This window comes from Balaenoptera ricei, chromosome 4 (genome assembly GCF_028023285.1).
Source record: "Balaenoptera ricei isolate mBalRic1 chromosome 4, mBalRic1.hap2, whole genome shotgun sequence".
NCBI classification, from domain to species: domain Eukaryota; kingdom Metazoa; phylum Chordata; class Mammalia; order Artiodactyla; family Balaenopteridae; genus Balaenoptera; species Balaenoptera ricei.
The window spans coordinates 66,438,218-66,465,140 of NC_082642.1; the positions used below are offsets into that span (position 1 = coordinate 66,438,218).

Consider the following 26,923-nt stretch of genomic DNA (forward strand, 5'->3'; position numbering starts at 1 on the left):
GATACATGTACCCCAATGTTCACTGCAGCACTATTTACAATAGCCAGGACATGGAAGCAACCTAAATGTCCACTGATGGAAGAATGGATAAAGAAGATGTGGTACATATATACAATGGAATATTACTCAGCCATAAAAAAGAATGAAATAGTGCCATCTGCAGCGACATGGATGGACCTAGAGATTGTCTACTGAGTAACGTTAAGTCACAGACAATAACTTATGATATCGCTTATATGTGGAATCTAAAAAAATGGTACAAAAGAACCTATTTACAAAATAGAAATAGAGTCACAGATGTAGAAAACAAACTTATGATTACCAAGGGGCAAAGTGGGGGAAAGCTAAATTGGGAAACTGGGATTGACATATACACACTACTATATACAAAATAGGTAACTAATAAGAACCTACTGTATAGCACAGGGAACTCTATTCAATACTCTGTAATGACCTATATGGGAAAAGAATCTAAAAAAGAGTGTATGTATGTATATGTATAACTGACTCACTTTGCTGTACAGCAGAAACTAACACAACATTGTAAATCAATTATACTCCAATAAAAATTAATTAAAAAAAAAAAAGAATTACAGCTGCTGAGAAAGAATGAGGAGAAAGTGAGGGAAGCAGAGAACTCACTTTAGGGAACTGGTGTGGGACCGGATTACAGCACTGGTGGAAAAGTAAAGGCTCAGCCCAGTTGAGAGAAGCTGTCAATTTAAAGACGCCAATCTCTCTAGGGTGGGAGGGTCCTGGGAGAGAGTCTGTGTTCCTTCGTCAGGTTGGCTGTATGCTGACTGTCATTTCCCTCCATCTGCTTTGTGCTCTATTCTATTCTTTTTCCAACAACCAAAGTTATACTTGTTGCTAGGCACGTGACTCTGGCAGGGAAGTTCTGAGTTTCAGGAGAGTGGAGAGCAGAAGAGTGGAAGGAAGAGAGAGGGGTAAGCTTGGGGATGGCACACGACGGCCCTCAGTGAGAAGGAGGGGAGCCTCTGTAGGCAGCCTGCAAGATGAGCTTTCTAATTCTACCTTTACCTTTGTCCTAAGAATACAAGCTCATAGATTTGAAATGATTCAATGAAAATATATTTTACAGTTTGGAATTAACACAGGAGATAAATGATAATGTGGAGATACACAGAAGGGGGAAAATGTAAAATAGGTTTCCAGGATATGTGTGTGTATCCACTAAGTTTGAATGTGTGATATACATACCACTTTAAAATGTGACTGTCAAAGCAAGTGAGATTATTGAGAGATCAGAGCTAAATGACACACGGTTAATTTGAAATTTGACGAACTCATTTCCCAGTTTCTATAAAGTGAGCTTGAAATTGCCACCCTTTAAGGTGCTCTGTGAACTTCTAAGCATGAGATAAAATCTGCAACAGATGCTACCTTACCATGCTCTCTTACCGTGGATCCCAGGGTCACTGGGAAATGTTCAATCAGAAAATATCTTAACATTCCTTCCAGCCTTAAAGTGTTATGATTTTAGAAGAAGTCCAGATATTAAAAGACAAATTAATATGCTAAAGAAAAATATTCTTTCAGGCTCCTGAACACTTAAAAACAAATCTTACAGATATTTATTAAACCATGTACTAATAAGTGAATAACTGGGGTGAGTGAAGTTGGGATTCATCCTACTCTCCTAATTAGCTGTCAAAGTTCCAAAATTCATGATTCACTGCTCAGCCCAATGAGCTCATTTGTCAATTTAATGTATTTTTGTGGCATTTCAATTTCATGAAAAAATTATTTTTCTTTTTTGCCAAATGTGCTTTATAAACGGGACACTCCTGCATCAATAAAATGCAAGAGTTGTCAGAAATATAATGCAATTTTGTAAATGAGACATAAGTTGACCCAGAAAATTGGGAGACTGGAGACTGGAAAGGATACAAGGAATCTCTGTGTGTACATATGTGTTTAACTGTTAACAAGACTGTTTTTAAGTCATCTCAGAAACAGTCCTTGGTGACTTTCTTAATAAAAGCATATGAGAAGGCAAAGAATAAAGGTCACTTGTAAAACCACAGACCATCATTCATATTTATGGCCATATACGCTGTTCTAGATGAGTACTATATAGTCCTGGCTGTGCCTGTGGAATATTATAAAATACAGGTACTTGGGCCCTCCTCCAGAAAATTCTGATCCAGCAAGCCTGGAGTTGAGTCCAGCCCTCTGTGTTTTTGTAAAGTGGTGATTTTGATGCATGGGAAGGGGTGAGAAACACTGGACACCCCGCAGGATGAGTGAGTATTGTGCCTTGCTGCCCAAAGGCCCTCACTGTGGGATCAAGACAGCCATTCCCCCAGCTGCTGAGAGAGCTGGCCGCTGGCTACTCACTCACAGTGAAGCCTTTCTCCAGGAACTGCCCTCCAGAGGCCAAAGGGGCCTGCCTCACCCAAGGCCATGCCCATTTCCTGAAGTCAGCCTACATCCAAAGACCAGTCAATGGGAGGAGGAGATTACACAGGCCCAACCTACTTGCTTCAATCTGGGGCAACCCTGAAGTGACCTCTAATCCTAACTGTCAATGCATTGGAGTTACATGGTGTGGGAGGCACTGGGTCCGAAGTCCAAAGACTTGGCTTCAAAGCTGTTTTTGCCTTTTGCTGTTAGTGGCCCAGACAAGTCACACCAATTCTTTCATCTCAGTTTAACTTTAAAAATGGGGACAAAAAAAAAAAAGATGCATATTGTAATCCCCAGACCAACTACTAAAAAGTGCAGAGGTATCTCGCTTAAATGCTAATAAAGGAATTAAGCAGAAAAAAATAAAAATAAAAATGTACAGCAACAACAATAATAATAACAACAAAACTATATGATCTACTTTCAAGGGTAGTTGTGAAAATTCAGTAAGAGGCTGTGGATATAAACTGTGAATCATATAAAATGCTGGTAGTTGTTGCTATAAAATGTTCTTAGTCTAAAAATCCCCACATATTTTGTGAAAAAAAGATATTAAAGTACCACAGGACACTGGAAGTCAAAAAATGTTTTAAGCCTCAAATGCATATGTACTTAACATTCTCCACGGCATATGTTCAATGAATTAAGATAATAAAATGTAATAATTTTGTTTGTTTATTTTGCTGTTTTTACACAGAGCTAAAATCAGCCATAAAAAGAAATGGTCCCAGGTGTCAAGACAATTCAGTAGGGAAAGAATAGACTTTTCAACAAATGGTGCTGGAACAACTGAATATCCACATGCAAAAGAATGAAGTTGGACCTCTACCTCACACCATATACAAAAAGTAACTCAAAATGAATCAAGACCTAAACGTAAGAGCTAAAACTATAACATTCTTAGAAGAGAACAGGCATAAATCTTCATGATTTTGGATTAGGCAGTGGTTTCTCAGCTATGAAACCAAAGCACAGCAATAAAGGGAAAAAAAAGATAAATGGAACTTTATCAGAATTTAAAACTTCTGTGTTTCAAAGGACACTACCAAGAAAGTAAAAAAGAAAACAGACTGAATGGGAGCAAATATTTGCAAATCATAAATCTGATATAAGACTTGTATCCAGAATACCTAAAGAACTCTTACAACTCAGTAATAAAAAGACAACCTAATTAAACAATGGACAAGGATAATACATGAATGGCCAATAAACAAAAAAATACTCAACATTATTAGTCATTAGGGAAATTCAAATCAAAAACACATGAGATACCATTTCACACCTACTAGGATCACTATAATCAAAAAGAGAGATAATAATAAGTATTAGTGATGATACAGAGAAATTGGAACCCTCATACACTATGGGAATGTAAAATGGTGTTGCCGCTTTTGAAAACATTCTGACAGTTTCTCAAAATGTTAAACATAGAGTTACCATATGATCCAGTAATTCCACCCCTAGAGTAATGAAAACATGTCTCACATAAAAACTAGTACAGAATGTTTATAGCATCTTTATTCATAATAGCCAAAAAGTAGAAGCAACCCAAATATATACCAATTGATGAATGGATAAATCCATTTATATGAAGTATATCCAGATAATGAAATATTACCTGACAATAAAAATAAATGAAATACTGGTACATTCTATAACATTAAGCTAAGTGAAAGAAGCAAGTCACAAAAGATCACATATTGTATGATTTCATTTATATGAAACGACCAGACCAGGCAAATCTACAGAGAAAGAAAGTAGATTAGTGGTTGCCAGGGGCTAAGAAAAGGGGGAATGGGTAGTGACTGCTAATAAGTATGCGGTTCCTTTCTGGGGTGATGAAAACGTTCTAAAATTGATTCAGCGATGGTTGCACACAACTCTGTGAATATACTACAAATGACTAAATTGTCCACTTTGGGTGGATTGTATGGTATGTGAATTATATCTTAATAAAAGTGTTATTAAAGAAAATAATCCCTGAAAAAATACGACAGAGGGTAACAAGAATTTAAATATAACCCATGGAAAAACGTTATGACTATTTTGCTTTGAGTTTTAAGTGAACACAGCTCACTGTCTGCCTTTAAATAAATCAAATCACAAATCTAATGCGTGGGAAAGAGACTGGCCAGGAAAAAATGACTGTGCTCTGGGAGCATTCAGAGCCCCTCAAAAATGGACTCAAAAATTCTCAGCAGCTGACTCAGATTTAAGGAATCAATAACCTACTGGTAGTTGAACCAAAGTCATGCCTGTTAGAAAAAGATAGTATTTTAAAAATGGGCTTTCAAAAGTCATTTTAGCGGTAAATGCAAGAACATCTGCAGTAACAGCTCCTACCAAAATGCCAAGAACCTTACCTGTGAGCTTTCAGTATCCTCTGAGCAATGGCATCGCCAACCTTGTTGAATACAACTTTGTCATCAGCGCAGCTTATGAAAAACTGGTTCTACGCAAAACAGATGAGATTTATAATAAGTTTTTCTTATCTTAGTAGCATGCATATAAGGAAAATGTGGCATATAACAAAAAACTACATTGATATTTTTTTAAAAAATGTTTCACCTAGCAGACATGTTCTGATTCCTAAAATCACCTCGGGAAAGTAAATGACACTGGGAATAAAAGAAGTCTCATGTCACTCTGGGTCTCATGCATTTAAACTAAGCAATATCACCTATATCGTCTTAGTAAAGTGGAAGGCTAAACTATTATTTAATCATGCAAATTCCTTGTAGGTTACATTCTTAGAATGGTAGGAACATTCTGAACTTAATAGAGAAATCAGGTTTTTCAGATTCACACATTGTATAAATGCTTCTGATTAAAAATTCCATATTGGCAAACATTCTATCTCACGGTAAGTTTATTTTTGAACAGGGTAGGTGGCAGAATCCTGGTCTAATTTTGTCCACTATTTCCTAGTATCTACCTTGATCTTATCTCATTTGTTTAGGTCTCTTATTATTCCTGAACTTCTATTTTAAGTAGTTACAAATCTCTTTTGTAAGTATGTTACATTATATAAATAAACCAATAAGATGGAAAGAGAAATATTTTTATTTTTTTTTCTTTAAGTACTTCTGCTTATAGGTTCATGCAACATTCTTTAAAACTCTTACTAAAAAACCAGGGTACAACATTATTATTATAATGGTATGAAAGATTCAGCTGCTACATTACGGATTGTTGAAAATTAGGTACAAATATTATGAATATCACATGCTCTGTTTACTATACAAATAGTTATAACACACCTGTAATTTATAAGTATAATCATCACAGAGTAATCTTTGCTAGTCATCTTAGGTAAAGTGATATATAGGCAATGACTCGAAATAGGATTATCATCCTTTTGCCACATTATCATTTTTACTATTGTACACGCTTTTAAACTTAAGTGCATAAAGCTGTAAACAGCTTCCAGAAGACAAACTTAGAGGAAGACAAAAACTCATTTGAGAATATATTTCCATTTAGGGCATCAAACAATCAAAATCTCAGTGGCAACCAAACCATGTTTGTTCTGAATTCATATCACAGAGAAGCTTAGCATTCCTCAGCAGCTGTAACACAGACTCACATCCTTCACTTCTCCTTTTTTGGAGAGAGCAGGGTGAATGCCAACTGCTTACCTCGGCTACAGGCGTTTCAACCAAGTTTATGTCCACAGCCATGTGTATCAATATGGCATTCCTGACCTCATTTAGTACTGTGGTAGCGTTACAAAGAAAGGCTGATTTAATACTACTAAAAAGAGACAAAGCAAAAGGATGCTGGGTAACGGATGAACCAGCCAATTACATCTTACATTATTATGGTATAATTGTTGAAATTAATAACACTAATAGTATTAGTTTTATTAAACTCTAGACTTCATTCAGAATTCACTAATTTTTCCACTAATGTCCTTTTTCTGTTGCATGATCCCATCCAGGATACCACATTGCATTAAGCCTGCTAATAGTTTTAATCAGCCTTCTCTTTCTCCAGGCCTGTAAAATAAATTAAGCTCCAATTCTTTCCCACTTGCCTTTAATTAATTGTCACTTCATGGAAGGGGATAGGGCCAGGACTCAAGGGGAAGGAAAGTAGGGCTAGAACGGTTTTCCCCAGTGACCCCATCTCTCTCCATATATATTTTTAAATTCAGTGAGAAAGAAAATACTAAAATAAAGAAGAGAGATGTGCTCTGAGTTATCTTTCCACTGTCACGGCTTTTTATTTTTTAAGGATTTTCCAAGTGCTCTGAACTAGCTTCAGATCTACTTTGAAGCACAATTAAGGTTCCCAAACTAAATCCAGTACCCGCGGGTTTTCTCCTAGTCTCTACACACAAACTCTGAGAACTGAAAAAACTTTATAATGAATGGTAGTTGACCCAGAATTGAAGAAGGTGGTACTTGCCCTTGCTATTCTTACATCTCCCTTTTCCATGTTCCTTTTCCTGCCCTCTCCCCACTCCAACATCCCCAAACCACAGGCATCCAGTGGTCTCTATGTTAACAGCTGACCCCTGTGTGTGCTCTCCTGAAGCAGCACATGCCTCACATTTACACCCTCCAACTCAAGCCAAATCAAAACTTAACGTCTCCATGTTGGGATATTTCTGGCTAATCATATTACGAATTGATACATTTTAATAATAATGATTTGGGGGATTCCTGTTAGAGTACCGAGTTAATGAAAATGCAAAGTGAATGTCAGGTATGCTGGGGGAATCAAAATTCAGGTGACCTCTTCACATCTCAACATACACTTATTAATGTAGCAGGTCCTGAGTTCGGGGACCCTGCAGTCTCTGTGTGATATTTACAGGAAGGCAGGTTGTCATACCAATTTACACGAGCAAGACTTACTTCTATATAGATATAGTGCTTGCTGTTCTCTATCACATAGACGTAAGCAGCGTGGATGGACTCTTCATGGTACTTTATACCAGCAGACCAATCAGCAGCAGAACGGAGCAACTATAAGGCAGCAAGCAGAAATGAGCAAACATAAGACAATGGAGATGACACCAGAGGTATTAATAAGTGAAGCCCATCTTTTTCTTCCAAACAACTAATTGATTACAGTGGCTTGTGTGTCATGTGTGGGCCAAGGCAGAGTAGGTAGGTAGGGAACTGGTCCTTAAACATCATCCATAATGAAGGGGCCCAGCTGGAAATCCTGAATATATGTTCTTCCACCCCGGATTATTTTCATTCAAGATTGGAAACCAGGAGATGTGGTTTCTACAAAGAGCATTTCAGAAGGACCTCTTTTGGTGGCTATGAGTAGAGTGACCATTTGTACTCTTTTTCTGTTATAGCCCCACAATCACACCAGAATGCCTCATGTATTAATAACACCACTTTTACTCTCAGAAGTGTCCTGGTTTGAATCATATGATACAGTCACCCTAGCTCTGACTTGATAATGTGATTACTCTTTTTCCCTCAAATAGATACTGTTCAGAATAATACATTCTAAAAGACAAATAGATTCATTTAGACATTTAATCTTGATTCTGGCTTTAATTAGCTGTCTGATCTTTGGTGTGTCACTTCAACTCTCAACTTTCTCATTCATACCACCTCCCTCTATTCAGACACTCACCTGCTCCCTCCTGGATTACAACAAGAGCATCCAGCTCAGACACCTGAATATATGTTAAATACACAGATGCACAGTGGGACTGCCTAGGTTCAAAGCTTAGCTCAACCACCTAGTGGCTTTGATCTTGGTCAAGTTTCTCAACCTCTTTGTGCCTCAGATTTCTGTTCTATAAAACTGAGTATCCACTTTATAGGGTTGTAGAGAGGATTAAATGAATTACTGTGCAGTGAGCCAAAGGAGACCAAGCACCTAGTAAGTGGTACATAAGTGTTTGCTGTTATTAATGAGAACTTAGAGGATGTATTTGAGCTGTGGTGGATCATGCCCGAGACGCTTCAGAGCAGACTGTAGTCTGGCCAGGCTACAGTCGGGCCACATGGAAGGCCTTTTCAACACTAAGAATCCATTGGTTGTAATTTTTTTTCAGCACTCTAACTAGGGTTCCAGTATAATGTTAGTCATATAGTAGGTGGTCAATAAATGCTTATTACTTGACTTTCCTTAAGCAATAGAGTTTCATCACAGAAGAATCACTATAAAAATATATTCACTAATCCTGATTTGAAATAAATATTGAAACTGTTCCTCATGAGGTCAACTGAAATTGAAAATAAAAGAATAGCCCATACTTAGAAATTCATAAAGTGATCCAATACATAATCAGTTTTATATCTGTTATATATAAAAGGTCTGGTAAAATTCTTGCTTTAATCAATAACTTTAAAAATTGCACATATAAGGCTACTGAAATTCAAACCTAATACTTGCTAAAACTGACTGTGCCATCCTCAAAATGTTATTTCTTTATTCATTATGAGGTATTTATTACAATATACTTCCCTCAAAGCATTTTATTTAATTTTATCAGATGAATATGTATAATGAAATTGGAAAATTTAACTGTGAACAAGAATAGTCAAATACCTCAGAAGAAATATTTAGGTAAATATAATGCACCCTTGGAAAATAGCTTGATTCACATAATCTTCAAGGAACTGCATTATTGTTCGTCAGCAGAAATAACAAGAGTTGCACAAATAGAGGTTTCCATTCTTTGTCCACTCAAATTTATGTTGAATTTTGTTGCTAAGGAGCATAGCCCTAAAATGCAGGCAACCTTGAGAAGATTCTTTTGCCACCCATCCTGATCCAATTCTATATTACTCTGGAAACAATGTATAAAACTGCAGAGTATACTGGAATGGTAGGAACTCTTGAGATATGCACTATTGCTCTGCACTTACTAGCTCTTTCACCTTGAACAAGTCATTTTAACATCACGGAGGCTCAGTTTCCTCCTCTGAACACCTGAGATTGCTCTCTCTGTCTCTGTCTCTGTCTCTCACACACACACACACCTGCCCACCCACACACTCCCACACAGAGCTGTTGTAAAGAAAAAAAAATGGCATAACAAACACAAAGCACTATGTTATGCAGCACATAGTAGATATTTGATATATGGTTGATCTACCTCTCTAAAAAGCTATGAGCAAAGTTTATACACCACCCTTGGTGGTAATGTCCTAGTCTTGCCCTCAAATCCCAAAACCTTATACTTTCTTTCCTTCCTCACTCTCAAAATTTGCTGCTTCAAAGACTTAATAAACTCATTTGCATAATACATAAATCAGGAGTGTCAAGCAAGTTTCAACTCGAAGGTCAAGACTAATTGATTCCAAGTCTTCCTGGACACCTATGTTGAAGAGCGGATTCTTGGAACTAGACACACTGGGGAAGAAATCTAAGGTTGAAGGCCAACGGCGGCCATGACGGGAAAGCATGAAGGTCACATATCTGCCGTCTTTCTTGTGAAGGATAATGGTAAAAAGTTTTCCTTTCTAAAGGCAGTTAAATGTTTATAATAAGTACATTTGTAAGCCAAAAGAAGACCATTTTGGCATCAGCCTGTGGGAGAGAGTAAGCAAAGTAGAGGAGAGCCCCCCTGATGCCTATAAAACCATAGAAGGTGGGGGGTTGCCTACATCCTAAGGGGGTTCAGCATTACCTGTCTTATTGTCTGAATCCAAATCTATATCATTTTCTCAAAATGAAAACTCATTTAACTTTAAAAAGTCGTCATTTTTGGTTAAACTTGAACATATCTTTCAAGTAATACAGAAAAAAATTACTTGGAATTATTATTCATTTACTATGATTCTGATTAGTTAAAATCTGTTTATCACCACAAGATAAACTGAAAATGTGAATTTCTCTTTTACTCCGAACCAGGGACCAACTCCACTGCTTTAAATGCTTGATGTTCTAGGAAATCTGTAAACAAATCTAGTAAGTCAAAGACATTTTGATTGACTTACTTTTGTTTCAAATTTAAGATTTACTCACTTCTTTTTCTTAACTGACCTGGCTAACTTGTCTTGCATTTGTTTCAAACCAATGTAACTGAGACAGGCCTCAAACTCCTCCTTACACACACAGAAATGTGGCTTATCTTACTGACCCAAGTAGATTGAGAATCAAATCTAACCCACACTTTTCAAACCTCAAGTTTGAATACACAATTTTAAAGTATATTTATGCCCTTTATAAAGGGCATATTTCTGATTTAATGTTTTAGCCTCAAGATTGTAACTAAAACCAGTCATTTTCCTTTGTACTGTGTCCTATTTTTTGACTTCTTAAAAGATAACCTTCTCTTTATCCACAAGCTCTAATCCCCTTACATACAGTGGGCCCAAGCCGAATATGTGGCTTAAAATACAGAAATCTCTTCTTGAAGGAAAACTTTCAAAACTTTCTTAGTATTTGTCCCAAGTTCCTGTTCTCTTACTGCAATGCTTTTTATTCCTTATAAATTCAGTACATATCTTAATTCCTTTTTGTTTCTCTGAGCTCCCAAGTCGATCATGGAACAAAAGCACTATATATATATATTTTTTTGTCTCTCATGCAGAAGTTGGCCTCCATGTTGCAGCTCACAGGTGGCATGGGTTGGGGAGAGAAAAGAAGTGCTCAAATGATTGGGCCTCATTCTTCCTGTCTGTATTGAGGAGCACTGCAGGCAAGGAACAGCAGAAATGGACTTTGTTCAAGAACCTGCCTCAGACTACCAAGCTCTTCCTTCTATTTTTTTTTTTCTTGGTTGCGCCACATGGCTTGTGGGATCTTAGTTCCCCTGACCAGGGATCGAACACAGGGCCCCTGCTGTGGAAGTGCGGAGTCTTAACCACTGGACCACCAGGGAATTCCAAGCTCTTCCTTCTAAGAACCATTTTTCTACAGTTGAGTGTCATCCATTCACAGCACAGTGTGTCATTATTCGAATAGGGTGATCCTTTGGCCTGAGCAATAGGGAAAAGTTAATCTTGAGGCTGAAGGAAAGGAAGAGAATGTGCTTTTTGAAGAATAAGACTTAAGGGGAGAGACGTCCTAGGAAAAAATGTAGAGTTGAGGGCTCTTTGGAGCCAGAAAGCAAAAGGAGAGTTGGGGCTGGATTGGGCTGGATTTGGGTCTGCGGCAACAGAGGATAATATCAAAAGGCAAGCATGACATGCAGCTTTGCCTTACTGGGGCCCTTGGTGGTTACAACCATCCTGGGACTTACTGGAAACAGTCTCTCTGCTGAGCAGTTATGACCTCAGCCTCTGGAAGCAGACTGCTTAGAATCCAGTCTCATCCCGTCCAATACTCACTGTGTAATAACCTCTCAAAGTCTTAGTTTCCTCATCTGTAGAATAAGGGGTCAAAGAGGACCATAATTGATAGACTGGTGAATATTAAATGAGATACTCCATAAAAAACTTAGTGCCATGCTGGGCACTGAGTGAACACTCCCTGTTCATGTGGCTTCAGCCAGTCAAGACCCACAGCAAGATGCACGGAAGTCTTACTGCAGGAAGACCTGGTCCGTAAACAGAAAGCAGCTTCTATGTTAAGGAACTTCCTTAGAAATAAATCAAGTGGCTTTCTTTCACCCTTCCCTACCTACTTTGTTCTATCACTATACAAAACACTTTGCTGTCCTTTGAAATCTACATTGATTCCTACATTGACATCCTTTGGAGTGTCTTTTGGACATTTTCCCCAAGTGTAGGAACAAATGTTTCCAATAGTGTAATTTGAATGTCATTTACATTTGCCTTTATATAGTTTTTCTTTTCTTTTAATAGACAAAGAGATTGAAGACATGACTCCAGTGGAATATTTCCTTCAGTTTGGTAGAACTTCTTGGCAATGACTGTCTAAGAAATGACTTTTCTACTATAAGCTGCCCAATTTAATAAAAAGGATTGTTCCACGTACTGATTCCGTGTTAATGCTAATTTGGCATCAAGTACTTTCTTTTTCTTTCTTTCTTTCTTTCTTTCTTTCTTTCTTTCTTTCTTTCTTTCTTTCTTTCTTTCTTTATTTTTGGCTGTGTTGGGTCTTCGTTTCTGTGCGAGGGCTTTCTCTAGTTGTGGCAAGCGGGGGCCACTCTTCATCGCGGTGCGCGGGCCTTTCACTATCGCGGCCTCTCTTGTTGGGAGCACAGGCTCCAGATGCGCAGGCTCAGTAGTTGTGGCTCACGGGCCCAGTTGCTCCGCGGCATGTGGGATCTTCCCAGACCAGGGCTCGAACCCGCGTCCCCTATATTGGCAGGCAGATTCTTAACCACTGCGCCACCAGGGAAGCCCCAAGCACTTTCTTTTACCTTAATAGACATGTCAGATGTCCTCTGTCTTGGTCATTTATTGTAAGTGGCAACGAGAGCATTCAGCAACATAGTTTGTTCTTTTTAGGGAGAAAACAAGTTCTCTTATAAACTCTGTGCCTAAGCAGTTTCAGAATCATCTTTCTTCCAACCCCGTCCCCACGCCTGTCTCCTGCTATGCCTTCTCTGAGTGTTCTTGGCAGGCTTCTGAGAATACCCAGCACTGAGGGGAAACACCCAAGATTATTTTAAAGTGTCAGTGGAAGTTGCTGAAGTCAGCTCTCAGGTCTGGATGACTTTTTTAGAAGCAGAAATTCATGTTGGTGAGGGCAGGTCTCCATTCTGGCTGCTGTAGCTCTAGTCTCCTTGGCCGGCCCTGTCGGCCATAGCTTCTGCAACAGCTATGCACGTAGCTGGTGTGGAATCACCAGTAGTACATGCCTAAGGGTGATCGGGCCCAGTGCTTTTGTATTAAAAAATTAAATAACTGGGTTCCCTTCTGCAGATAAAAGAAAAACATGAATTTTTTTTCTTTAAATCTTTTTTTTTTTTTTTTTTTGGCTGCATTGGGTCTTCGTTGCTGCACGCGGGCTTTCTCTAGTTGCGGCGAGTGGGGGCTACTCTTTTTTGTGGTGCGCAGGGTTCTCATTGCGGTGGCTTCTCTTGTTGTGGAGCATGGGCTCTAGGCGCACGGGTTTCAGTAGTTGTGGCTCACAGGCTCAGTAGTTGTGGCTTGCGGGCTCTAGAGAGCAGGCTCAGTAGTTGTGGTGCACGGGCCTAGTTGCTCCGCAGCATGTGGGATCTTCCCGGACCAGGGCTCGAACCCGTGTCCCCTGCATTGGCAGGCAGATTCTTAACCACTGTGCCACCAGGGAAGCCCAAGAACAACATGAATTTTATCTATTATTTACTTTATTGTGTCCAATGCTCTTTCTCTCTCCATTTCAATATATATGGTATAAATAGTATAAAGATTTTTGTATCCAGAACTAGCCTGTGACCGACCCATCCAGAGAAATGTCAGCTTCCTTGTTGCAAACTTTTGAAAACACTAGGGAATGCCTGAAGGTTGTAGCTAATATTGATAGAATTCAAACTAGTATACTCTTCTAGGTGATTTGCATGGATTAATTTATTTAACTATCACCACAACCCTATGAGACAGGTACTATTGTGTTTCCTGTTTTAAAGATGAAGGAAACGCATTCAGAGAGGTGAAATAATTTTCCCAAGGTTATACAGCTCGTATGTAGTGAGACAGGAATTTGAATACAGTCTGCCCCTTCCCCTGGCTACATTACATCACTCCTTTCCAGTTAATTAAGCTTGTGGTCTCTAAGTTATGTTATGAACAATAAACTATGTTAAAAACTATGTTAAAATCAATGTTAAAAAGAATAAGAAGACTTTTATTAAGTTTTATTAAATTTCTCAACCAAGAGTATTTTTTTAAATTTATTTATTTATTTATATTTTATTTTTGGCTGTGTTGGGTCTTCGTTTCTGTGCGAGGGCCTTCTCCAGTTGTGGCAAGCAGGGGCCACTCTTCATCGCGGTGCGCGGGCCTCTCACCGTCGCGGAGCACAGGCTCCAGACGCGCAGGCTCAGTAGTTGTGGCTCACGGGCTTAGTCGCTCCGCGGCATGTGGGATCCTCCCAGACCAGGGCTCGAACCCGTGTCCCCTGCGTTGGCAGGCAGACTCTCAACCACTGCGCCACCAGGGAAGCCCTCAACCAAGAGTATTTAACAGTCATTTGGCTATTGCCACACGGTAACTGAGAGAATGAAAGACTTGAAAATACAAAAATAAACTTTTTAAAACTTAAGTAGCCTCCTACACAGCCAGGTCCCTATCTCCCTGATGTCTTCTGGATTCTCTGGAAAACCAGGGATTGGACTAGATTGTTGCTTTTACCGGCTAAGCACTATACATTTATAACTTGACAACAACAACGCCTAGAACAAGGTGAAAAATGTTTAGAGCCAGTAAGTAATGTGAAGTGAAACAATACTGTGGTCAGAATTTTACAGAAAAGGAGAAATGGAGCAGGGTAATTTCTTGTCTTTTCTTCAGTGTCTGGTCATATCAGATTTTCCTGTCTTCAAAAAGATGCACTGCCTGGTGGTGCCCACTGTTTTCACAACTGGAGTTATTTTGGCAGTTCTGCAAAACATCTACTGGCAACCAGCAGATGTTTCGTGAGGTCTAAAACTTTTTCAACTATGGGGGAGTCTCCTTTAAGAAAAAGAATACTAATTTATAAATACAAAATTAGTGTATTCTAGAATTACTATAGCAGTCTCTTTACTTGTCTCCTTGTGTTCATTCCCTTTCTAGTCTTATAAGTTTTTCACATGTATAAACTTTAGGTCCCAAAGTGTGTTTGTTTGGAAAAACGGAAATAGGTGACAAATTGAGAGATCCTACATCAATTAAGCTTGGGAAATGCTCATAGAATATTCAGTCTTAGTAATTTCATTATGCACGTAGACATAACAAAGGCACTAAGAAGTCCTATATTTTAAAAATCTGCGGGCTTCCCTGGTGGTGCAGCGGTTGAGAATTTGCCTGCCAGTGCAGGGGACGCGGATTCGAACCCTGGTTTGGGAGGATCCCCCATGCCACGGAGCAACTGAGCCCGTGAGCCACATCTACTACGCCTGCATGTCTGGAGCTTGTGCTCCGCAACGGGAGAGGCCACAACAGTGAGAGGCCCGCGCACCGCGATGAGGAGTGGCCCCCGCTTGCCGCAACTAGAGAAAGCCCTCGCACAGAAACGAAGACCCAACACAGCCAAAAAAAATAAATATAAATAAAAAAAATAAAAATTAAACTCTCCTGTATAAAAAAAAAATCTGCAAAAACTTATCTGTCCATGGAAACCTTTTTTTGTGGAATAGCTATTAGCATTTCACAGGCAAAACCCAATTAGAGAAACTCTGATCTAGATTAATGTTCATAAAACATTCATGTATCATGCTTCCTCTCAGATGACAAAAAAACATTCCAGAGTTCACTAATGCCTCCAGGATCAGGTCAAAATGAACCAGGCCAGCACATCAGGGCATCCCCAGTCTGGCTTTATGCTGTCTGAACCTCATCTACTACCCCTTCAAGAGCAAATGGTTTGCTGCAGTTGGTTCTACCATCTTCTGAACAGCAGACTTATTCCTTAAAGGGGGAACCCAGTTCTGTCCCTCTCATTTGCCAACCTCTCATGGCATGCTGGTCCATACTCTCAAGACTGGCATTTGGTCCTAGACCACACCTTGCTTTGTTAACTGAATTCTTTAATATCACAGCTTCCTCTCCCCCATCTAACTCCTTTTCCAGAGTCAGAGAACTCCTTTTGTCTGCCTCCTCAGTATCCAGGTGTGCACTGATGATTTGACTGTGCAAACAGATGGCACTTAGTAGACATAAATTGACTGAATAAATGAATTAATGAGTCTTGGTAAACTTCCTTTGAAATCAATTGGCTTCGTAGAGTGCAGGCAGCCTGGGCATGTCAGGGATGAACATGTGAGCATGTAAGGAGTCACTGATCTAGCTCCATTTCTACCACAACATCCAGTGATAGGGAGAAGGTGAACCAAGGGAGGCGTTTTGTAGGGCGGACATGCAGAGCATCTATCTGCCTCATCAGGGTGGCAGGAAGAGAATACATAAACCAGGGCTTTACCAAAAAACATTAGAAGATGTATGTATTTGCAACACTGGGATAAACCATCTTTTGCTAATCATAAAAATACACAATTCTCAGAAATAACTTTTCAACAGATGCTTAATTAGCATCGGCTAACTTGGATAAGTTGATCACTGAGTCAATTTTAATGCCATCTCAAATATTAAATTAAATTCTCTTATTTTCTTAATATCAAGGCTCCTATTTTATCTTACAGCACAGGTAATTTTTCCCTCTAAGTAGAATAAAATTAAACAGGTTCATAAAATATTCATTAACTTACATATGAATGCATATCTATCTGTGCCTCTAAGTTTAAATTAGTTATCTCCTTTAGCCTGGGATGACGAAGTATTTGCTGTAGGTAATTCTCTTAAGTGATTTATCTTTTTGATTGTTCTATTATTTGATCTACGGTCTGAAATGTCTTTTTATTTCTTAGATACACACACCTCTCCTTGCACGTAGTACAAAGTAACTGATTTAGGCGTTTCATTTATATAATCATATTCACCAGAATCCATATCCAAATTAAATAAATCCATAATAGCGATGTCAGCAGCAGACTACTGGATCTTCACTTAAAAAATACTTTTTTAAAAAAAATTGATATATGTCTATATTGTGAAATGATTAGCACAATAAGTATAGTTAACATCCATCACTTCACATAGTTACAAATTTTTTTTCTTGTGATGAGAACTTTTAAGATCTACTCCCTTAGCAACATTCAAATATACAACACAGTACTGTTAACTACAGTCACCATGCTCTACATTACATCCCAGGACTTATTAAGAGTAAAACGGGAAGCTGTACCTTTTGACCCCTGTCACCCATTTCTGCACCCCTACCATCCCACCCTTTGCCTCTGGCAAACACCAATCTGTTCTGTACTTAAACAATACATTTGACATCGATAGTGATGACTTTGAACAAAAGGCAATGCAATCCTAGTTCTGTCCCTGTATGATCTCAAGACACTTGAGCTGGAGTTGGTACAGGGAGCAGATTGGGTAACAGTGGACTAGACTAGGATTTCAAGCTCCACCTCTGTTGATAACCAGCTCGATGACCCTGGGCAAGTCTCAAAGTTTCACTGGGTCTTAATTTTCTTATTTGTAATTTGAGAATGTTGTACTGGATGTGGTCAAATTTTGTTATTTTAATAAGCAAATTTCTCATTCTTTTAAAAGTGTCTCTAAAAGGCATTTGGTTAATTAGGAACTAAAATTAGATTGAACTATAACTAGCTTCCTATATGCTAAGTTTCAGCCGTATTCCTGGTACTTCACTGGTATCAGCTCCAGGTTTACTGGGTATCATGTTGCTAGAGTCACTTCAGAAGGAATTACAGGACAAGCCTCTCCTTGAGTGGCCTTTTCTAAAGATATGCATTTATTATATTTATACGAGAGTTTTAACAAGAGGATAAATTGAGTACATTTAAAATAGAAAATACAATACTAAGTTTTAAAAGGTCTATTTGGATTTGCTTTGGAGTTGTCCTTATTGCAAAACTTGAAGCCAATAGGCATTTAGTCCAGTAAGAGTGACTGTACCCACTAGTACTTCATGAAAAAGAAAAGCCAGACTTACCTGCACATTAGCATGGACAGACCCGGGCACTTGGTATTTCAACTCATGGGCTGTTGTTTGAGATTTTGGAAGCAGAAAAGGATAAGAAAGGGACCGATATTTTGGTTTCATAATCTAAAATAAAGAAAAACAGGTAAAAAAGATTCAAATTGAAAAACAGTTCCAGTCTTCCTTACTTTGTGATTATAAAAAAAATTCAGGTTCATTTGAAAAAGAAAAAGGGAAAGAGATATTAACAATGGGTGTTTCTAGGTGAAGAGGCAATAGATTATTTATTTTTGTTTTCTGTCTATTTCCCAGGGACAGAAAACTCCCTTTTTCCTTCTTTTACCTTTTGGAGTGAGCATTATTGCTTTGTATTTTTAAAGAAAACTTAAATACAACCTGGAGTTATAGAAGTATACAATTGCAAAAATGGGCTTATTTTATAAACTGATTTTTTACTACGTTGTAGTATCTTGCAACAGCAGTAAAGCACTATATATCATTTCAAAATAATTTCATAGTAAAATGGCATGGAACAATCATAATTTAACGATTTCTATTAATGAGGATGTCAGCTGTTTCTCATTTTATATGAATTATTAGATGCAATGTCAAGATAAATGACTTATTGAGTAACTTCTTTAGCTTAAGTACCTGAAATAGATTTTCTGAGTCAAAGGTTACATACCTTTAAAAAGTTTTCTGCAGTTGTACCAATTTATCCTCCCAGGAGCAAGGTATAAGACCATCATAGATCCCAAACCCAATTGTAGGTATCTGCAGCGTTTTTATCTTTGTCAGTCCAATAAGTTAAAAATATTATCCTTTTGTTTATTCATTCATTTGCCTCTAAATTCTTGTTAAAAATATTTCCACTGTTTCTAAGAGCTCCCACTAACTGTTTATAATGTTATTTAAATGAAAATAAGGTGACACTTTAAGTTGTTAATAAAACTAAATCTTCTTCCAAATTATCTCCAAATTATAAGGAGAAAATGCCTATAAAACCATTTTATTTATTTTATTAAGATTCTATAAATAAAATGGAATCTTAATAACACCTAGACGACAGGTACTTAACTTAGGAATGTTAGGTCAAATGCTTACAAGTAATGAAGGCATCATACTAAGGAAGACACAGACTGGAGAAAAGAAAACTGGCTCCATCTTCTCACGCTGTTCACTTTGCTCAGAACCGCCTCTCAGAAGCCTGTACCAATATGGGCCCAGGGCAGTGCCAGGATTGGAAGGCTTTGCAAGCTCCAGCTCTCTCACCTGAACGAGGCTCCCATCCCCCTACAGTAGCCCGACAGCCCTCCACGTGACTATCAGCCCCGGCCAGATGCTTAAACGACACTGAGTGTCCCAAGTGTTCAAAGGGTTAAACCATAGGCTGTGATAGTAGCATCATCCCTCCGCCCTCTGAATTGTCTGTGGTGTGAAAGTTCAGGAATATTTTTTTTTTCTTTTGCTCAGAGACCCAGGCACTCTGACAACCGGGCACCCAAGAGTAGATGGGTAGCACAGCTGCGGCCACCGCAGCCCCTTCTCGCCTCTTCTTCCTGGCCTGTCTCTCTTCATGTGGACTGAATCATGATAAAACCACCTATGTACCTTCGTGAAGTTCCAGCGCTGGATGAAGTGACGGGCCACGTCGCGAGCCGCCTTCCCGTGGACCGCAGAGGAGATGTCGTGCCATGGCATCCGGGGGGTGGAGTGCCTGTCAATGAAATCTGCCCGGGTGCACCAGGCAAGGTCCTCGCTAACTCCTGTGCCCAGAGGCACACAAGCCATCTGACCCCAGCTCTGACCCTGACTACGATACATATAAGAAAATGTGGTAATGCCCACCGTGTGTATATTACTTGGCTTGGGTAGAACAATACCCTTATAGCCAAGAGAAACATAGATCTCACACTGGGGAACACAGTCTCCCATGCACCTCTCCCAAACATGTTTCCACTTCACTTATTAGATAATCACTAGGCAAGGCAGATGTGAGTTGGTACAAATTATTTAAAGCTGTGTACTTGACATTACATTTTTCTTTTTTATCCTGTTGAAATAATGTTAAGCTACGTTCCTATTTCCTGTTAGATATACAAGCACAGTGATAATCTGAAATGTGTTGTTTTAATGTTGGAAGATGAAGATGTTAAGCAGAAAAAAGGAGATGATCAAAGGAAGGGAACCATCTCCTGGAGAATTACAGATTATTACCCCCCTAAAATATGCCTATGTGGAAGCTGGAGATTTCCAACAAGTAAGCTCTATTTCATTTTCTTTTCTTACTATAAGGAAAAGCCCTTAAGTATATGACTGAATCATAGTTTCCAGTGTTTTACCAAATATTCAAAACAAAACAAAAGATATTAGATCATGCACATGCATACTTGTTGAGATGCTGACAAGGTAAAGACAAAATATAAGCAGCCCCCACTACCACGGTACTTACCAGCAAAAGGTTTATCAAGTTGAACCCAATCTTTGAAGACAAAATTGCAGTAGTCCTTTCCATGCCAGAATCTGGTTTCCCCATGTAGCTCTCCCACACCTGTCTGTAAACTTCGGATGGAGCCTGTGTCTGTAAATGCAGCAAGACCCACTCAGAGACTGGTTCAGGCGGACCCCAGAGAGGGAAGCTCATCTCTTATCTATTAAACACCTAAAGACTTCTTAACTTTTCTTCTTAAGCCTCATAACTAGGACAGCATGTGTTCATGAGGCTGTGGGCTGACAAGGTTTTAAAACCCTCATGAATTTACTATTAGTGGGTAGTTGGGGCTATAATCAGGTCCATCATTTGACAGTGAAATTTAATATTCTTATTCTCACCATCTACCAGATCACTGGAGGAATAGATCACAGGGTTAACTGTGAATAAAGAACTTGCTAGGAGAGCCTATGAGAGAGCAGTAAAGTCAGGTCAGGTGGAGGAACATGAGATGCAGAGGCCATAAAGAAGTCATGTCCTTCTTTTTCCTCAACCAGTATGGTGCACATTTAACGTATAATTCTTGTCTTTTGCATCTCCAAATGCAAGAACCTCAAATTTGCAGATAACCTGTGTTCCAGCCCTGGAACTGACTAGCTAAGTGACACTGAGCTTCATCTTTTTGGGTCAGAAATCCTTTATGTGTGAAAGGAAACATTTGGTCCAGATGACATCTAAGATCTTTTGGGCTTTAACATTCTATTTTTCTAAAATTATAAATGACATCCATAAAAAGTGTAACAATAGACAGAAGCTCATGACGGCACAGGCGCAAAAGCAGCAATCCACTGCAATATTTCACAAAGAACTTTGTTGGGAACGTTTTACTTAAGGGTAAATATGTTGACTTAAATAGTTTGTATGTTTATGGAATATGCTGATCACAAAGACAACTAAGCAGGAAAACTAGCAGAACTACAAATCACAAAATGCAGCGCTTGGCACAAAAGAGACACTTAACAGATAGACATTGGATGCAAAACTGTTTGTTGAATGAATAAATGGTACCACGTGCAGGAGCCAGTGAGAGTACCAGACTGGTCTCCCTACCAACACGCTGCCCCAGAGCTGTCCTTCTAAAAATGCAGACTCCTTGCCTAAAAGCCTTCTAGGATGACCTACTGCCTAGAGGGGGGTCAAATCCTAAGGGTTTAGTATGCACAGAGAGCTAGCTCTTCTCAAACTGCTGACAATCTCTCTTTCTGGTCCTTGTTTTCCTCACACAACCCAGACCCCACACACACCATACTTCTCACTGATTTTGACAGGCTTGGTTCATCATGCAGCTGGCACATTATTCCTTCTGCCTAGAATGTTCTTCCCTCCCTCTTGGTCTGAACTCCTCATCCTCCTTCAAGAGCCACGTTAGCTGTCATCTGTCCTAGAGACACCTCCCAGACCCCAGCAGGGAGAGGCAGTCCCTAGCACTGCTGTAGAACCATTAACAGTTGCACACCTCCGGGCCTCTGACTCTGTGACCCAGTTGTGTAAGGATGCTCCCTCCCTGCTCCCCACTCACTCATCTGTAAACTCTGGGGTGGGGAGTGTGTCCCCTCAGTGCCTGGTATAGCTCCTGGCAGTCAGTAGGCAATCAATAAGCATTTGCAGAGCAGAAGTTTTTAAACAATCACCACACATACTGCTAGTGTTCTATCTCAGACTGAATAATTAACCTCCAAAGGGTACTGGAATTTTCTGTAAAAGGAAAATGTCTTAAAATGCTAACAATGAACAAAACTTAATAATGTTAAAAATAGAATTCTGTTGATTTCTCCCAGTGATTTATTTTCCTGCTAAGACTGAAAGGCCAAAGTACTGGTAGGTCTATTTGCTCACCTGTAGGCTCTTAGAGTAAGCATGGCACTTTGTTTATTTAAAAAACAGGAAAAGAAAAAAAGGGGACAAAGAACGCGGTAAATAGTGGGTCAATTCCGAAGTAAAATTTAAAAAAATATATATATATATATTATATATAAAATTTGTTTTCATCAGTTGAGAAACTCCAGGCTAAATCTTTATATGTATACACATATACTTGTTTAAAAATCTCACCTAATAATCAGCTTTGATAAGAAAAACAAAGCAAATTCTTAGTCTCAGATAATGATCTTGGTGCTAATTGAGTTCAACCTGCTCACAGTTCAAATTTGGTTTTGGTTTTAGTCATGGCCTAAACTAATCCAAATAAATCAGGGTCCTCCTCAGAACAAATGAAACAATATTAGGGCTAAACAGAACAAAATACTCCAACTTACTGCGATTACTGCTCAGAATGGCATGAACACGTATGAGCAGGAAAGAAGGACTTTTTACATCAGCAATGCCGATCTGAGGTGGTTCTTATTAGTCTGTATCTGGCTCCCAGTTGATTTCATAATTGCATCTGCCTTGTCTTTTGGCAGCGGTTTTTCATGCCAGTTTACTGCAAGCCTCATCCATCGGTGGCCCAGACTCTGGCTGCTGAAGTTCATGAAGAGGGTATCTTTCTGCCCCTCACCCGGTGTCTTCTGACTTTGCCACATCCTCCTGTTTTTTCTCTCGTCTCTTAGCTTCCAAGGCTGCACACTCCCCTACCATTACTCCAACTCACCCTTCTTGATCTTCTTTCATAGCTCCTCCTCCCTCACAAGGTTTTCCCCAGCTTTCCCCTAAATGTACCCCTGTAGCCCTGGCTTCTCACTGGGGCTCTAGATCTACAGCCACGTCCAATGCCTCACTTGACCTCATCTACCTAGTTGTCCCACCAAACTATAAACTCATGCGTAGCACTAGAATCACCGTCATTCCCACAAAATCAAGTCTTCCCTTGAGATTTCTGCTTTCTGTTTATGGTTTCTCAAGCAAAACCTCAGAATCACCTTTGGCTCCCCTCACTTCTTCACTGTCTTCTCCACCCACCTCCCCATCACCACTTCTCAAATCCTATTGAAATTTGCTGATTCTTTCTTCTGAAAAAATATTCTCTTACTCACTTCATTCTTGGGCCCACTGGAACAAGCTAGTCAGACCCCCCATGACTCTAGTATGACCTTCGTAAAATACCACCCTTATTCCCCTACCCTTCCCCTCCACCCCCCACCCCCTCCAAATTCCACCTCCCCAGGGATTCTCCAGCATTTAAGGAATGAGGGTCAATGACTCAGCCTGACTTTCAAGACTCTCCAGATATTGGTACAGTTATATCCCACCAGCCCAATCCATACAAATTAACTACCCATCAACAGCAATTCCAAAACCCAAAAGCTCTGAAAATCCAAATGTTTTTTCACAGCTCATTTGTTAGCAAAACCTGACGTGAACTTGAGGTTATTATCTTTATTTATCCCACTTGATGTTGCATGAATATAAACGATTTGCTTATAGGGTATTTCCTGGACTTTGCCAGGAGCGTAACATAATATAGAGTATAGGTATTGTATTACCTTTCTAAAATCCAGAATCTTCTAATTTCTTTTTTTTAATTGAGGTAACACTGGTTTATAACATTATGTAAGTTTCATGTGTATGACATTATATTTCTACTTCTAAATACACTACAGCATGCTCCCCACCAAAAATTTATTCTCCATCCATCACCATACAGTTGATCCCCTTTACCCATTTCACCCTCCCTCAACCCCTTCCCTTTTGGTAACCACTACTCTGTTCTCTGCATCTACATAATGATTTCTGTTTAGTTTGCTTATTTATTTTGTTTCTGTGTTTGTTTCCTTGTCTTTTACATTCCACATATCAGTGAAATCACATAGTATTTGTCTTTCTCCATCTGACTTATTTCACTTAGTATAATACTCTCAAGGTCCATTTATGTTGTTGAAAATGGCAAGATTTCATCTTGTTTTATGGCTAAGCAGCATTCCATTGTATATATTTACCACATCTTTATCCATTCATTCACTGATGGGCACTTAGGTTGTTTCCATATCTTGGCTATTGTAAATAATGCTGTAATGAACATAAAGGTGTATGTATCTTTTTGAATTAGGGTTTTTTTTTGTATTTTTTAGGTAAATACGCAGAAATGGGATAGCTGGATCATACAGTAGTTCTATTATTAATTTTTTGAGGAATCTCCATACTGCTTTCCAAAGTGGCTGCACCAATTTACATTCCCATCAACAGTGCATGAAAGTTCCCTTTTCTCCTCGTGGTCGCCAACATTTTTTATTTTTTCCCTTTTCAGTAATAGGCATTCTAACAGGTGTGAAGTGATATGTCATTATGGTTTTGATTTGCATTTCCCTAACAATTAGCGATGTTGAATATCTTTTTGTGTGTCTGTTGGTCATCTATATGTCTTCTTTGGAAAAATGTCTCTTTAGCTTTTCTGCCCATTTTTTAATTGGGTTGTTTTTTGTTGTTGTTGAGTTATATTAATTCTTTATATATTTTGGATATTAACTGCTTATTAGATATATCATTTACAAATATCTTCTCCCATTCAGTAGGTTGTCTTTTCATTTTGCTGTTGGTTCCCCCCTTTGTTGTTGGCATTTCTCATATGTGTGTTAAGATATAATATCTACCTGGAGTGCCTGTTTCTCTCCCTTCTTAGTCTATACCTACTGAATTTCTGCCTATATTCACGGCCAGTTCCAAAACAGGTCCCCAATGAGTTATATATATATATTTTTAAATCTCTTAGTTCTTGAAACATTTTGGATTTTGGCATTGTGGATCAGGTTTACAGTTGTGGAGAAGGCTTCACTGACAACTCTTGCCAGAGGATATTTCCCCCTGATGAATTACTAAGGCACTAGGTTAGTAATACCACCACTTACCTATTAGATAATAAGCTCTTTGAGAGTGAAAATAAGTGTTATACATTCTACACCACTGAAAACAGAGTTTAGAAATGACTTAACCTACTCTTCATTATCCCTTATGATTAGATATCTGAGTTTGAAACACTTGTCTCAACTAAATGGCAAGAATTATTTTCCCCATCAGCCATATATTAAATCTTGCTTAAAAGGAAAAGATTAGCAAACAATTACTAAATATAAGAAGAATAAAATTCAACCCTTTTAAAATAACTGTATCAAGGAAACAATGTGTTTGAAATTCTCCCTCTTGCAACATAATTTTAAGAGAAAAAAAATCTTGAAGATGGATGAGTGATTTTGAATTAAAATATATACTATAGAAATCTACCGTAGTTACTAATCACATTTAAGATGAGCTGATTTTAGTGCAGTTTTTTCTACTTAAAAACACACAGTGATCTTGCGTGCACACTCTGTGTGCAGGAGGAAGACCCAACGCAGCCAAAAATAAAAATAAATAAATAAATAAATTTATAAAAAGAAAAAAGAGAAAACACAGACCATAAAAAAAAAAAGGGATGGAAAACAAAGGAACCCATGATGAAGCATAAAAAACAAAAACAAAAACAAACAAAAAAAAAAACGGGTCTTCGCTAGGAGACCCGTTCAGCCATGGCCTTTTGCATTCAAGTGAAACATTGCAGAGAAGCTAATCCCGTTCATATCTTCAGGAAGGAAGTTATTAACTCAAGTAAACATTCAGTTTCAAACTTATAATGAAGAGTCACTCCGTGCTTAATTTGGGTTTCAAGTCCTATAAGACAATATAAGTTTAAAAGTTTACATGATTTAAATGTAGAGCTGTGCTCTTTAAACTTCCTTCATTATTAATAGTAGAACTTCCTTTTTTTTTTTCCCAATACAAATTCACATGGCAGTCCAATATATAAAATAATATATGTGGGATTTTTCTGGTTGACACAGGTACCAATAGAGGTAGGAGGGTCCGGGGCCCTCAGTATTATCCTCAGAGTCCCCCCGAGAAACACCAGGATCCAAGGAATAGACTTCGCAAAGCACTGCCCCAGAAGGACTCAACTATCCTTTGGCTTTCCTATTTAAGTAAATTAACTTCTTTCATATTAAAAAGTTAAAATTGTAACTTAATGTAGTTAATGGAAAGAGTCCTCTCCGTCCCCCACATCCCATATGCAGTGCATCAGCAGATGCTGTCAGCTCCACCTCAAGATGTATTCAGTACCTGCCTGGTCACTACTTGCCATCCCTGTCTGCTCTGAATTAAACGTTTGTAAAAATGCAAGTCAGACCTTGTCTGGCCTTTGCTCAAGACCATCTGATGGGCAGAAGACCTAAATAAACATTTCTCCAAAGAAGATATACAGATTGCCAACAGACACATGAAAGAATGCTCAACATCATTAATCATTAGAGAAATGCAAATCAAAACTACAATGAGATATCATCTCACACCGGTCAGAATGGCCATCATCAAAAAATCTAGAAACAATAAATGCTGGAGAGGGTGTGGAGAAAAGGGAACACTCTTGCACTGTTGGTGGGAATGTAAATTGATACAGCCACTATGGAGAACAGTATGGAGGTTCCTTAAAAGACTAAAAATAGAACTACCATACGACCCAGCAATCCCACTACTGGGCATATACCCTGAGAAAACCATAATTCAAAA

At 38.7% G+C, this 26,923-nt stretch overlaps 1 protein-coding gene across 5 annotated transcripts in view; it reads right to left on the reverse strand.

Moving 5' to 3' along the window:
• PLD1 (phospholipase D1) overlaps positions 1-26,923 on the reverse strand; it is a 213,086-nt gene that overhangs the window by 47,889 nt on the left and 138,274 nt on the right. For all 5 annotated transcript variants that reach the window (XM_059920532.1, XM_059920528.1, XM_059920531.1 and 2 more), the window contains 5 exons: positions 20,411-20,539; positions 19,570-19,688; positions 17,971-18,084; positions 7,293-7,403; positions 4,794-4,882 (listed from right to left, as the gene is read on the reverse strand). In XM_059920532.1, the coding sequence (XP_059776515.1) occupies positions 4,794-4,882; positions 7,293-7,403; positions 17,971-18,084; positions 19,570-19,688; positions 20,411-20,539 (562 nt within the window). The remainder of the gene's footprint in view (positions 1-4,793; positions 4,883-7,292; positions 7,404-17,970; positions 18,085-19,569; positions 19,689-20,410; positions 20,540-26,923) is intronic.